The 14,664-nt window shown below is 44.4% G+C and overlaps 1 protein-coding gene across 7 annotated transcripts in view; it reads right to left on the bottom strand.

Annotated features, from left to right (window-relative positions):
* Positions 1–14,664, bottom strand: part of LOC123761018 (sulfotransferase 1A1) — a 286,372-nt gene that overhangs the window by 49,468 nt on the left and 222,240 nt on the right. For all 7 annotated transcript variants that reach the window (XM_069339319.1, XM_069339320.1, XM_069339321.1 and 4 more), the window contains one exon: positions 11,425–11,551. In XM_069339319.1, the coding sequence (XP_069195420.1) occupies positions 11,425–11,551 (127 nt within the window). The remainder of the gene's footprint in view (positions 1–11,424; positions 11,552–14,664) is intronic.

Below are 14,664 nucleotides of genomic sequence, written 5' to 3'. Positions count from 1 at the left end.
GTGAAGGTTTCAGTGACTACATAGCAGGTACCGTAACAAATGGAAGGGAAAAAATTATAGTCGTAGTCATATATAATCCACCACCAAATGACAGAAGACCTAGACAAGAATATGATAGAAACAACATGGCCACCATTAACATACTAGAAAGAGCAGCTTCTGTTGCTAGCAGGAATGGAGCTGGACTACTAATTATGGGAGACTTTAACCATGGGAAGATAGATTGGAAGAACAGAGACCCACATGGAGGACCAGAAACATGGAGAGCTAAGCTGCTGGACGTGGCAACAAGAAACTTTCTAAGCCAGCACATCAAAGAACCAACAAGAATGAGAGGAGAAGATGAACCAGCAATGCTTGATTTGATATTTACCCTAAATGAGTGGGATATAAGGGAAGTTAAGATGGAAGCGCCCTTGGGAATGAGTGACCACAGTGTATTGAACTTTGAGTACCTGGTAGAGCTAGGAATTATCTCCCCCAAAAAAGAACTAGGAATCAAAAGGCTGGCATACCGAAAAGGGAATTATGAACAGATGAGAAGTTTCCTAAGTGAAATACCTTGGGACACAGACCTCAGAGATAAGTCTGTACAGGGTATGATGGATTATGTTACCCAAAAGTGTCAGGAGGCAGTAAACAGGTTCATCCCAGCCCAAAGGGAAAGATCCGGGAAGCAACAGAAGAATCCATCGTATAATAGGGCATGTATGGAAGCGAAGAAACTGAACAAAAGGGCGTAGAGGAACTTCCAGAAAACAGAACACCCGAAAGCAGAGAGAGATACCAGAGAACCAGGAATGAGTACGTCAGGGTGAGAAGAGAAGCAGAGAAAAGTTTTGAAAATGATATAGCAAACAAAGCCAAGACTGAACCAAAGCTACTCCACAGTCACATCAGAAGGAAAACAACAGTGAAAGAACAGGTATTGAAACTTAGAACAGGCGAGGACAGGTATACAGAGAATGACAGAGAGGTGTGTGAAGAACTCAACAAAAGGTTCCAGGAGGTCTTTACAATAGAACAAGGTGAGGTCACTGTGCAAGTAGAAAGGGAGGGAAACCAGGCAGCATTGGAAGAGTTCGAAATTACGAGAGAGGAGGTCAAGAGACACCTGCTGGATCTGGATGTTAGAAAGGCTGTTGGTCCAGACGGGATCTCACCATGGATACTGAAAGAGTGTGCAGAGGCACTTTGCTTGCCACTCTCCATAGTATATAGTAAGTCACTGGGGACGGGAGACCTACCAGAAATATGGAAGACGGCGAATGTGGTCCCAATATACAAAAAGGGCGACAGGCAAGAGGCTAGTGTCCTTGACTTGTATACCATGCAAGGTGATGGAGAAGATCGTGAGAAAAAACCTGGCAACACATCTGGAGAGAAGGGACTTCGTGACAAATCGCCAACATGGGATCAGGGAGGGTAAATCTTGCCTTACAGGCTTGATAGAATTCTACGATCAGGTGACAAAGATTAAGCAAGAAAGAGAGGGCTGGGCGGACTGCATTTTCTTGGATTGTCGGAAAGCCTTTGACACAGTACCGCATAAGAGGCTGGTACATAAGCTGGAGAGACAGGCAGGTGTAGCTGGCAAGGTGCTCCAGTGGATAAGGGAGTACCTAAGCAATAGAAAGCAGTGAGTAACGGTGAGGGGTGAGACCTCCGATTGGCGTGAAGTCACCAGTGGAGTCCCACAGGGCTCTGTACTCGGTCCTATCTTGTTTCTGATATATGTAACTGATCTGTCGGAGGGTATAGATTCATTTCTCTCAATGTTTGCGGACGATGCCAAAATTATGAGAAGGATTAAGACAGAAGAGGACTGTTTGAGGCTTCAAGAAGACCTAGACAAACTGAAGGAATGGTCGAAGAAATGGTTGCTAGAGTTTAACCCAACCAAATGTAATGTAATGAAGATAGGTGTAGGGAGCAGGAGGCCAAATACAAGGTATCATCTGGGAGAGGAAATTCTTCAGGAGTCAGAGAAAGAAAAAGACTTGGGAGTTGATATCACGCCAGACCTGTCTCCTGCAGCCCATATCAAGAGGATAACATCAGCGGCATATGCCAGGCTGGCCAACATACGAACGGCATTCAGAAACTTGTGTAAAGAATCATTCAGAACTTTGTATAAAACATATGTCAGGCCAATCCTGGAGTATGTAGCCCCAGCATGGAGTCCATATCTAGTCAAGGATAAGACTAAACTGGAAAAGGTTCAAAGGTTTGCCACCATACTAGTACCCGAGCTGAGAGGTATGAGCTACGAGGAGACACTACGGTAATTAAACCTCACTTCGCTGGAAGACAGAAGAGTTAGGGGGGATATGATCACCACATTCAAGATTCTGAAGGGAATTGCTAGGGTAGATAAATACAGGCTATTTAACACAAGGGGCACACGCACAAGGGGACACAGGTGGAAACTGAGTGCCCAAATGATCCACAGAGATGTTAGAATGAACTTTTTTAGTGTCAGAGTGGTTGATAAATGGAATGCATTAGGAAGTGATGTGGTGGAGGCTGACTCCATACACAGCTTCAAGTGTAGATATGATAGAGCCCAATAGGCTCAGGAATCTGTACACCTGTTGATTGACGGTTGAGAGGTGGGACCAAAAAGCCAGAGCTCAACCCCCGCAAACACAACTAGGTGAGTACACACACATATATGCAGGGCTGGGCGGACTGCATTTTCTTGGATTGTCGGAAAGCATTTGACACAGTACCGCATAAGAGGCTGGTGTGTGTGTGTGTGTGTGTGTACTCACCTAGTTGTACTAACCTAGTTGTGTTTGCGGGGGTTTAGCTCTGGCTCTTTGGTCCCGCCTCTCATTCGTCAATCAACTGATGTACAGATTCCTTAGCCTACTGGGCTCTGTCATATCTACATTTGAAACTGTGAATGGAGTCACCCTCCACCACATCACTTCCTAGTGCATTCCATTTACTAACTACTCTGACATTGAAAAAGTTCTTTCTAATGTCTCTGTGGCTCATTTGGGTACTCAGCTTCCACCTGTGTCCCCTTGTTCGCGTCCTGCCAGTGTTGAATAGTTTATCCTTGTTTACCCGGTCGATTCCCCTGAGGATTTTGTAGGTTGTGATCATGTTTCCCTTACTCTTCTGTCTTCCAGTGTCGTAAGATGCATTTCCCGCAGCATTTCCTCATAACTCATGCCTCTTAGTACTGGGACTAGTCTAGTAGCATACCTTTGGACTTTTTCCAGCTTCGTCTTGTGCTTGACAAGGTACGGGCTCCATGCTGGGGCCGCATACTCCAGGATTGGTCGTACGTATGTGGTGTACAAGATTATGAATGATTCCTTACACAGGTTCCTGAACGCTGTTCTGATGTTAGCCAGCCTCGCATATGCCGCAGACGTTATTCTTTTATTTGGGCTTCAGGAGACAGGTTTGGTGTGATATCAACTCCTAGATCTTTCTCTCTGTCTGTTTCATTAAGTACTTCATCTCCTATTCTGTATCTTGTGTCTGGCCTCCTATTTCCACTGCCTAGTTTCATTACTTTGCATTTACTCGGGTTGAACTTCAACAGCCATTTGTTGGACCATTCACTCAGTCTGTCTAGGTTATCTTGTAGCCTCCTACTATCATCCTCTGTTTCAATCCTCCTCATAATTTTTACATCGTCGGCAAACATTGAGAGGAACGAATCTATACCCTCTAGGAGATCATTTACATATACCAGAAACAGTATAGTTCCAAGGACTGACCCCTGCGGGACTCCACTTGTAACGTCTCGCCAATCTGAGACCTCAACCCTCACACAGACTCGTTGTCTCCTGTTGCATAGGTACTCCTGTATCCAATGGAGTACCTTCCCTTTCACTCCAGCCTGCATCTCTAGCTTTCTCACTTGCCTTTTGTGTGGCACTGTATCAAAGGCTTTCTGACAATCCAAAAATATGCAGTCTGCCCACCCTTCTTTTTCTTGCCTTATTTTTGTTACCTGGTCGTAGAATTCAAGTGACCCTGTGAGGCAGGACCTGCCATCCCTGAACCCATGTTGATGCTGTTTTACAAAGTTCCTTCGCTCCAGATGCTCCACTAGCTTTTTTCGCACAATCTTCTCCATCAGCTTGCATGGCATGCAGGTTAGGGACACTGGCCTGTAGTTCAGTGCCTCCTGTCTATCCCCTTTCTTGTATATCGGGACTACGTTAGCTGCTTTCCAAATATCTGGCAGTTCCCCTGTTGCCAGTGATTTGTTATACATTATGGAGAGTGGTAGGGACAGTTTTTTTGCTCCTTCCTTTAGTATCCAAGGGGAGATTCCATCTGGGCCTATAGCCTTTGTCACATCCAAATCTAGTAAACACTTCCTTACTTCCCCACAGGTAATCTCAAACTCTTCCAGTGGTTCCTGGTTAGCTATTCCCTCTCTTATCTCTGGAATTTCTCCTTGCTCTAAGGTGAAGACCTCCTGAAATTTCTTATTCAGTTCCTCACACACTTCCTTGTCATTTGTAGTGAATCCTTCCGCCCCTATCCTTAATTTCATAACCTGTTCCTTTACTGTTTTTTTTCCTGATGTGGCTATGCAGCAATTTAGGCTGAGTCGTTGCCTTGCTTGCGATGTCATTTTCGTATTGTCTTTCTGCCTCTCTTCTCATCCTGACATATTCATTCCTGGCATTCTGATATCTTTCTCTGCTCTCAAGTGTCCTGTTATTCCTATAGTTTCTCCATGCCCTTTTACTTTACTGCTTAGCTAGCCTACATCTCTGATTAAACCATGGGTTTCTCATCTTCATTTCACTGTTTTCCTTTTGGACTGGGACAAACTTGTTTGCTGCGTCCTTGCACTTCTGCGTGATGTAGTCCATCATGTCTTGGGCCGTCTTTCCCCTGAGCTCTGTTTCCCATGCTATATCTGTTAGGAATTTTTTAATCTTCTCATAGTTTCCCTTTCGGTATGCTAACCTTTGGTTTTCGGTATCCCTCCTCGAGTTCAATAACCCTTCTTCAATCAAGTACTCAAACACCAGTACACTGGGGTCGCCCATTCCTACTGGGGCATCAAAACCGATTTCTCTTATGTCGGAGTCGTTCAGAATGAAGACTAGGTCGAGTCTTGCTGGTTCATCATTTCCTCTCATCCTTGTGGGTTCTCTGACATGCTGGGTTAAAAAGTTTCTAGTCACCACCTCCAAAAGTTTGGCTCTCCACGTATCCTCGCCTCCATGCGGTTCCTTGTTCTCCCAGTCAATCCTTCCGTGATTGAAATCCCCCATGATGAGCAGGTGGGATCTATTTCTACAGGAAGCGGAGGCTGCCCTTTCAATTATAGTGTTAACTGCCATGTTTTTGTCGTCATACTCTTGACTGGGTCTCCTGTCATTTGGTGGAGGGTTGTATATTACTTCTACTACTATTCTTGGTCCTTCCATTATCATGGTGCCTGCTATGTAGTCTCTGAAACCCTCACAACCCAGTATAGCCATCTCCTTAAAACTCCATTCCTTTCTCATGAGTAGGGCCACTCCACCTCCTCCCCTACCTTCCCTCTCTTTCCTTATTACTGTGTACTCCTGGGGAAACACGGCATTCATTATGATTCCAGAGAGTTTTGTTTCAGTGGGTCCGATTACATCTGGGTTCACTTATTGTGCCCTTTCCCTTAGTTCACTTGCCTTGCTTGTGATCCTATCTATGTTCGAGTACATTGCCCAGAAACTGACTCTCTTATGCTTCTCCTCAGGGGGAACCTGTGGGATCTGGGGAGAGAGGGGGCTGGGAGGATCTGATACGGGGAGACTGGTGGAGGAGGAAGGGCTTGGGGGTGGGGGTGAGGGTAGGGGGGAGAGTGAGAGGGGGAGGGTTGGGGGAGCATGGGGGGAGGAGAGGCTTGGGGGGATGGGGAAAAGGGGGGAGGGCTCGGGGGAAAAGGAAAGGCTGAGGTGGGTGAGGAAGAGGGAAGGGTTTAGGGGAGTGGTGGAGAGGGGAAGGCTTAGGTGGGGTGGGGGAGAGTGGGAGGCTTAGGGGGGTGGGGGAGAACAAAGGGCTTGGGGGTAGGAGAGACAGGAGGGCATGTGGGAGAAGGGGGGTCCTTTGGGGAGGGGTGAGTGGGAGGAGGGGGGTGAGTGGGAGGAGGGGGGGTGGGTGGGGGTAGGGTGCCTTAGGTGGGTACTTGGTGGGGGGCTGACAGGGGATGGGGCAGGTAGGGTGTCAGTTGGGTAGAATGTGGGGGTGGTGCCCCACTCCCTGTGGCTATTGCACTCTTTGAGGATTTCCCACTCCCCACACACACTGTGTGTGTGTGTGTGTGTGTGTGTGTGTGTGTGTGTGTGTGTGTGTGTGTGTGTGTGTGTGTGTGTGTGTGTGTGTGTGTGTGTGTGTGTGTGTGTGTGTGTGTGTGTGTGTGTGTGTGTGTGTGTGTGTGTGTGTGTGTGTGTGTGTGTGTGTGTGTGTGTGTGTGTGTGTGTGTGTGTTCACCTAGTTGTGTTTTGCGGGGGTTGAGCTTTGCTCTTTCGGCCCGCCTCTCAACTGTCAATTAACTGTATACTAACTACTTTTTTTTCCACACCACACACACACACACACCCCAGGAAGCAGCCCGTGACAGCTGACTAACTCCCAGGTACCTATTTACTGCTTGGTAACAGGGGCATTCAGGGTGAAAGAAACTTTGCCCATTTTTTTCTGCCTCGTGTGGGAATCGAACCCGCGCCACAGAATTAAGAGTCCTGCGAGCTATCCACCAGGCTACGAGGCCCCCAGGTCTGTGTGTGTGTACTCACCTAGTTGTACTCACCTAGTTGTGCTTGCGGGGGTTGAGCTCTGGCTCTTTGGTCCCGCCTCTCAACTGTCAATCAACAGGTGTACAGGTTCCTGAGCCTATTGGGCTCTATCATATCTACACTCGAAACTGTGTATGGTGTCAGCCTCCACCACATTGCTTCCTAATGCATTCCATTTGTCAACCACTCTGACACTAAAAAAGTTCTTTCTAATATCTCTGTGGCTCATTTGGGCACTCAGTTTCCACCTGTGTCCCCTAGTGCGTGTGCCCCTTGTGTTAAATAGCCTGTCTTTATCAACCTTGTCGATTCCCTTGAGAATCTTGAATGTGGTGATCATGTCCCCCCTAACTCTTCTGTCTTCCAACGAAGTGAGGTTCAATTCCCGTAGTCTCTCCTCGTAGCTCATACCTCTCAGCTCGGGTACTAGTCTGGTGGCAAACCTTTGAACCTTTTCCAGTTTAGTCTTATTCTTGACTAGATATGGACTCCATGCTGGAGTCGCATACTCCAGGATTGGCCTGACATATGTGGTATATAATGTTCTGAAAGATTCCTTACACAAGTTTCTAAAGGCCGTTCTTATGTTAGCCAACCTGGCATATGCTGCTGATGTTATCCTCTTGATATGAGCTTCAGGGGACAGGTCTGGCGTGATATCAACCCCCCAGGTCTTTCTCTCTCTCTGACTCTTGAAGTATTTCATCTCCCAAGTGATACCTTGTATCTGGTCTCCTGCTTCCTACCCCTATCTTCATTACATTACATTTGCTTGGGTTAAACTCTAACATCCATTTGTTCGACCATTCCTGCAGCTTGTCCAGGTCTTCTTGAAGCCTCAAGCTGTCCTCCTCTGTCTTAATCCTTCTCATAATTTTGGCGTCGTCAGCAAACATTGAGAGGAATGAGTCTATACCCCCTGGGAGATCATTTACGTATATTAGAAACAGGATAGGTCCAAGCACAGAGCCCTGTGGGACTCCACTGGTGACTTCACGTCATTCTGAGGTCTCACCCCTCACTATAACTCTCTGCTTCCTATTGCTTAGGTACTCCCTTATCCACTGGAGCGCCCTACCAATTACTCCTGCCTGTTTCTCCAGCCTATGCATCAACCTTTTATGGGGTACTGTGTCAAAGGCTTTCCGACAGTCCAAAAAAATGCAGTCCGCCCATCCTTCTCTTTCTTGCTTAATCTTTGTCACCTGATCATAGAATTCTATCAAGCCTGTAAGGCAAGATTTACCCTCCCTGAACCCATGTTGATGGGTTGTCACGAAGTCTCTTCTCTCCAGATGTGTTACTAGGTTTTTTTCTCACAATCTTCTCCATCACCTTGCATGGTATACAAGTTAAGGACACTGGCCTGTAGTTCAGTGCCTCTTGTCTGTCACCCTTTTTAAATATTGGTACTACATTAGCAGTCTTCCATATTTCTGGTAGGTCCCCCGTTTCCAGTGACCTACTATACACTATGGAGAGTGGCAAGCAAAGTGCTCCTGCATACTCTTTCAATACCCATGGTGAGATTCCATCCGTGTGTGTGTGTGTGTGTGTGTGTGTAGGTGGGGGGAGGGGGTAGTGATTTCAAGTGTTATTTCTAATTCAGAGACCTGTAGACCTACATCTGGTTTGTCAGTGTACATTCCTACTGCTGCCTGTGTGCGGTAGGGGACTTAGAGTGCATGTAGATGAGGTAGGACGAAAGGTTTTTGAATATGGTGGGAGTTTTATTTAATACAGTAAGGTTAAATGGCAACTGTGTTTTGGTTACTCCGTATAGAGTAGAATGTCACACCTTTAGACACAGTGTCTTTAATAAAATTATGCGGGCTAAGTTCCCTAGGCTAGGTCTTGTCTTATTCTTTCTGCCAGGATTACAGATGATTTCCATTTATACACATGTCTGAGCTCCATTGGTAGCCAAGTTGTACCTTAATGAGCATTAAGACCCCGGCCCCAACAGGTGTCAATCTGGAGGATGGAAAGGCCTTGACCCTCCAGGCTTTTTAATATACGCATATGGTTGTTCTGAGGTCACTCTCTCAACACAGTGAGATGTTGAGGTAGTGACCAACATCACTATAATTGGTAGTGCAATTAATATAATTGCAACATGGTGCAGAAGAATAACACTGACGATGCTGGCATTCAACAGGGTGTGTTTGGACACCCAAACAGTTGTCTCACCATGGCAGGACAAAGTAGCAAAGGTGAGCAGCCGCCTCCTAACAAGGGGCGCAACTGGCACAACTACACGTGTGCCAGGTCGAGTGGGGGTAAAAGTTTCTAAGTTTCCACTTAGTCAACTAAATGCTTATGGATGTGCACATCATCAGGGCGCGTATGTTCATCGTGATAAAGATAAAATACTTAGGCCACGTAGCAGGACCAAACAAATCCTGGAACGTAGTAGTGGTAGAAATTAGAAAATGCTCACCAGAGTAGTAACGACGCCTAGAACTGCCATGAAGGAGAGGGTGAAGAGGAAGGGGGTAAACGACGCAGTTGTCACATTAGAAGATGTAGCCACACCGGGTGACGAGGTAGTCACCACCGGGGGCTTGGCGCTCAACCTTGCCAAGGCAATGGGAGGGAACAGAGAATGTCACTTGGGATAGTAGTCTGAGACAAAGCCTGGTCTGGGACCATCACGGCCGGGGCCACGGAGCCCGATCTACCAACATGGTCCGACTCAGGTCCTGGTCGCCCACCTCATGAGTCTGAGAAGCGGGAATGAGTATACCTGAGACCCTGAGAAATACTTTCCTGTCCATCACCCCCACCCACCATGGAGCGCACATGGGAGGCACTAGCACATGGGCAAGCAATATGTGAGTAACATTGAGGGGCCGAACAGGACACCAACAACTGAAATGGCTAACAACTCCACAATGCCCACTTGACCCGATGTCTAACTAGGAGAAGCAACCCAGACAAGCCGATTGGTTCAGGTAAGTCGCACTGAACCTCCTAGTTTAACACCGCCCCACTCACCAAAGAAGCGTGTTACCGCCCTAAGGGCCGCAATCACTGGGTAAGTTCGACTCCCAGATGACGCAACATAAGGGCGTGCACGGGTCTCCATACCCGGTCCACATGTGGGGGACGTATTCAGCCTGTACACCGCCACAACAGGCTGCAGAGGGGAGCAGGAGCTACCCCATCAGAGGGGAGCAGGAGCTACCCCATCAGAGGGGAGCAGGAGCTACCCCATCAGAGGGGAGCAGGAGCTACCCCATCAGAGGGGAGCAGGAGCTACCCCATCAGAGGGGAGCAGGAGCTACACCATTAGAGGGGAGCAGGAGCTACCCCCTCAGAGGGGAGCAGGAGCTATCCCCTCAGAGGGGGAGCAGGAGCTACCCCATTAGAGGGGAGCAGTAGCTACCCCATTAGAGGGAAGCAGGAGCTACCCCCTCAGAGGGGATCAGGAGCTACCCCCTCAGAGGGGGGCAGGAACTACCCCTTCCGAGGGGAGCAGGAACTACCCCCTCAGAGGGGAGCGGGAACTACCCCCTCAGAGAGGAGCAGGAACTACCCTTCATTCCCGCGGGCGGCACAAAGAGCCCCGCTCCCCACGTCAAGGCACCGTCCAGAACATATCTGTTATTATTAGGCCCGAAGTTCATCAATAGCTCAATTGTGCTTTGCTCTTGTGTGTATGGAACTGTATTCCCTGGCTTTAACTCGTTGCTTCGCCGTACAGCGTGACACTGGAGTTGTCAAGACAAAGAAAGAGTAATGAAGTGTTCCAGCTTCATCCCGTGGGAAGATAGTGACATGAATGTGTCGTAATATTTCTCCACATTCAGCTTCACGCGTAGCTGAATGTGGACAAAGTTATGCTAGATATTTATTAAAGATACCTACTTTTATGCTAAATACCTACCGATGCCTTTTAAGGGAACCTGAGCTCCCAAAGTCAACATCATTATTGTGCATACATTGATTGGGTTATTCATAGATTAAAAGTGTCAGAAATATCCCTCATGTTTCTGTCTTAGTTATTGTGATGTCACTAGAAGCAGCGATTTGATAAGTGCAAATGTTAATCCACGTTTATTGTTGATCATACAATGAGACACAAACAAGTTCAGTTCATTTGTTGAATCTGTTTGTTCTTCCATGGAACTCATCACCAGTAATTCTTGCATTGATACATTGCTAATGTTATACCCAGCTCATGGGTTTCATCTAAATATTTTAAACAAATTTAATGCCTATGAAACATTTTGACTTTACATAAATCCGAATTAAACCTTTGGAAATAGTTTGAGGCACACAATTGCAAATAGCAATTGAGGCACATTGCTGTCTATTATATTTGACCGGATTCGAACAAACTTAAAGCCAGATAAATGAACAAACTCAGATTAATAGTCCCTCATCTAAGTTGCTTTTTAAGACAGAATCCAAGTGACGGCTGAATGGTAATGATCATTGTGCTCATTGCAAGCCAACTCTCAGGTTGAGCAAAGTTTAAAGACGAACTAGGCTTCATTCCTTACGCTATCCTTAACTGTATTTGTCGTTGCTGTGATTACTCACGAGAGTGTTCCAACCTGAGTAATGCGTAATATATAGAGTCGTTGTACATTCTTAATGAAATAACAACACAATATTATTAGCATATCAAATATATGATTTCTCAACTTACGATCGTCATTCATGAAATGTTTCATGACACTGTCGAAGGTACAAGTATAATTATGGAGCTGTACGTTGCAGAAGTGATGGAACAAGGATACCACCATGTCCTTAGGATTCCTGGCAATATATACCACCTGCAGAAAAGTAAAAAAAAAACATCAGTAATTAGGTTGAACGTTTGGTGTGTAGGTGGGACGTTAATGGAAACAATAAAATATTGTGACTCCAGTGTGACTGGAGCTGTCAGAGAGATGAGAGCCAGTGTTGGCAGGTAATTCTTGTAGTGTTAATATATCTTCAGTTAATCTCAAATAATGGGATTAACTGCCTGAAAGACGTAAACTTACCTCTTGGGTGTTTTGTTTGTCTTGCGGTGTAATGGCCGGCTAATTCTAAAGGGTAAATATGGCAATAAAAATATATTAAAGAAATAACCACCGACCGAATACAATGTCTCTTGATGTGTGAAGCTAGCAGCAACGTCTGGAAGCCGTGAGAAGATGGATGACCCAAAAATAAAGCGATGCTAATTTGCTCGCCTCCACAGGGATCTGCTCCAGTTGTTGTTTGTGTGAGACTCGGTGAGCAAGTGACGCTCCCGCCTCCCCCTCTCTCGGTGAAAGCCCAGGAAATAAGTCACGTTATTCAATCTTATCCTATTCTCTAACAAGACGGTATCGGCGTCGTTTTACGACCTAATAACTCACTTCAAATACCAGTGGACAGTTTTCCACTATTCATATCACTGGATCGAAGAGTTTGTAGGTTAAAGCATATATACAGAGGTTGGTATATGTGTCGTGACTTTTATACCAACCAGGAATTGGCTGGTCACGTATGTGAAGAATTCACCTTGAGATGGAGTTATAATTTGTTCTAGGTAAATTAAATAAATTTCCAATCTAAAATTATAATGCAAATAAAGCAGAGTTTAAGCTGGGTTTAATTAGATTCCAATAAAGACTTCGTCCCCATGTGAGGAGGGGCGGCTGACACAACAGCAACATTCCTACACTAGGAATTAATAGTATTAGTATATTTGATTTTCTAACACAATACTTCTATCTTACTGTGCTAGGGGTTAGTATTTGGGGTGTTGGAAATTACCGACAGCATGCACTCAGTAAACGTTTCCACATTATGAAACGCTTTAATGACGACATATGATCGTTTTCTCAGATTTTAATTTATGCTGTATAAACATTATTTATAAATATTATTCGAGAGCTTAAAAAGCTACATAATAAAACTAGATTACAAAAAGTGAGTCTGTAACATAATAATGAAACTATTTTTAAATGTTATGATGTTATGCTTTAGAACAAACTTATTATGACGTTAATGCTAATTATTTAATGATTGAAATAATTAAATAACAATCTTCATTGAATTAAGAAGAGAGAGAGAGAGTGTGTGTATTCACCTAGTTGTATTCACATAGTTGTGCTTGCAGGGGTTGAGCTCTGCTCTTTCCGCCTGCCTCTCAACTGTCAATCAACTGTTTTCTACTACAATTTATTTTTTCCACACCACATACACACACACCAGGAAGCAGCCCATAATGTGGGACCCGACCTGTGAGATTTATATTTATTTAATTTATATGAATTTATATGGAATTTATATTTACGTTAATTTATATATTTCGATAGCAATTGGTATGATGTTAAGTGGACTGTATTTCAGCAATAACTTCACAAATCGATCCTTACACATTAGGGGGGTTTATATTAAATTTATATATATGCAGTCAATCAAACTATAGTATTAAACTACATATATTAGTAAATAAATTGGAAGTGCCTTATCTTATTGTACAGCAGGCTTAGTCCACCAGATATAACTAGGATGTAGACACCAAATTATCCTCTCGTGTGAGGCTAGCTTCCATCACCCTTAGTAACTGATATACCAAGTCTTGCTTCCTCTTCTTGTTCCTGTCAAAGGGCACTAGCTATAAAGCCGGAATCCTAATATATGACAGCTATATCAGAGAAAACACTGTATATTAAATAATATGGACCAAGGCTTAATTACCTTTATTAAGAGGCAGGTTCGCATTCTAACTGGTTCACCCTTATCTACCAAACATTAACTGGTCAGAAATGATTAGATAAATGGGTATCGGTAGGACACTTCCCTTGTTTATGTTGACAGCGTGTTGATGATAGTAAAACACTTTGATCTCCATAACACTTCGTCCAAGAGAAATTATAGGAGCTGAATTTGCTCCCCTGCGCCTCTGGTCTTAACAAACAATGGCTGACCTCTTCCCCACCACTGACGCCTTGGCTATCCTTATCCAATGTCAATAAGTGATAGAAGGGTCACATTTACTGTATTTTGATACTGATAATTAAGTTAATTAAAATAAGATGTTTTTATGATATAAAAAGTCCAAAGACTAATGTATTTAAGAATAATTCCCAACAGAATAGCTGGTGAATTTATAGTACTATGTGGCAATGATATCCCATTTTCTATTTATGGAAATTTCCACTACAAACTACATTTTCTATGGGTAACTTATGTATACAACAGCAGCAATATTATCTGCCTGTTGAATTGATATTATTAAATGGTGTCAGGTTTTCCGACATAATTCCCCGGTGGTTGCTCACGGGTCGAAGTCCTATTTAGAACAGATGAACACCGATACTCCTCCTTCAAATTATTAGATTAATTTGATGTTAGTTGTTAGCAATCACACATTTGTGCATCTGTTCATACAGAACAGATGTCCCGTATTAGAGTTGCAGGGGTTAGAAGTCTAATGCGATTTCATTTCCCTGTTAACTCTTTGAGAGGCTAAAATTATAGCCTAATTACATATTATTTAACCCAGAAGACTGAATGTGATCAAGTACTACAGTCAAGTATGATTCAGGGACTGCAGTGAGATCAGTGACATTAGATATAACTTGAAGCTTGTTCAGGTAACTGGTCACTGATATATAAACACTGAGGCCCATGGAATACATCTTGATTAAATAATAAATGTATCAAAATCATTCGTCAGATTTATTGGGGTTTAATTTAGTTAATTGATTCAGAGGATTGAATAGCCCATCATTAAAGTAAAGAATGGTTCTGAGACTGCAGTGGGTTCAGTGACATTGGTCGCAGTGACTTGTAGCTGTTTAGGCTACTGTTCACTGATTTGCCACTGAAGCCTCATGAACTCATCTTCAGCTTTAAATGATGATATTAACATCAACCTCTGTTGCTATAGTCAGCTGTAATCTCC

Source organism: Procambarus clarkii, chromosome 41, assembly GCF_040958095.1.
Source record: "Procambarus clarkii isolate CNS0578487 chromosome 41, FALCON_Pclarkii_2.0, whole genome shotgun sequence".
NCBI lineage: Eukaryota > Metazoa > Arthropoda > Malacostraca > Decapoda > Cambaridae > Procambarus > Procambarus clarkii.
This window is presented reverse-complemented; position numbering and strand designations above follow the sequence as displayed.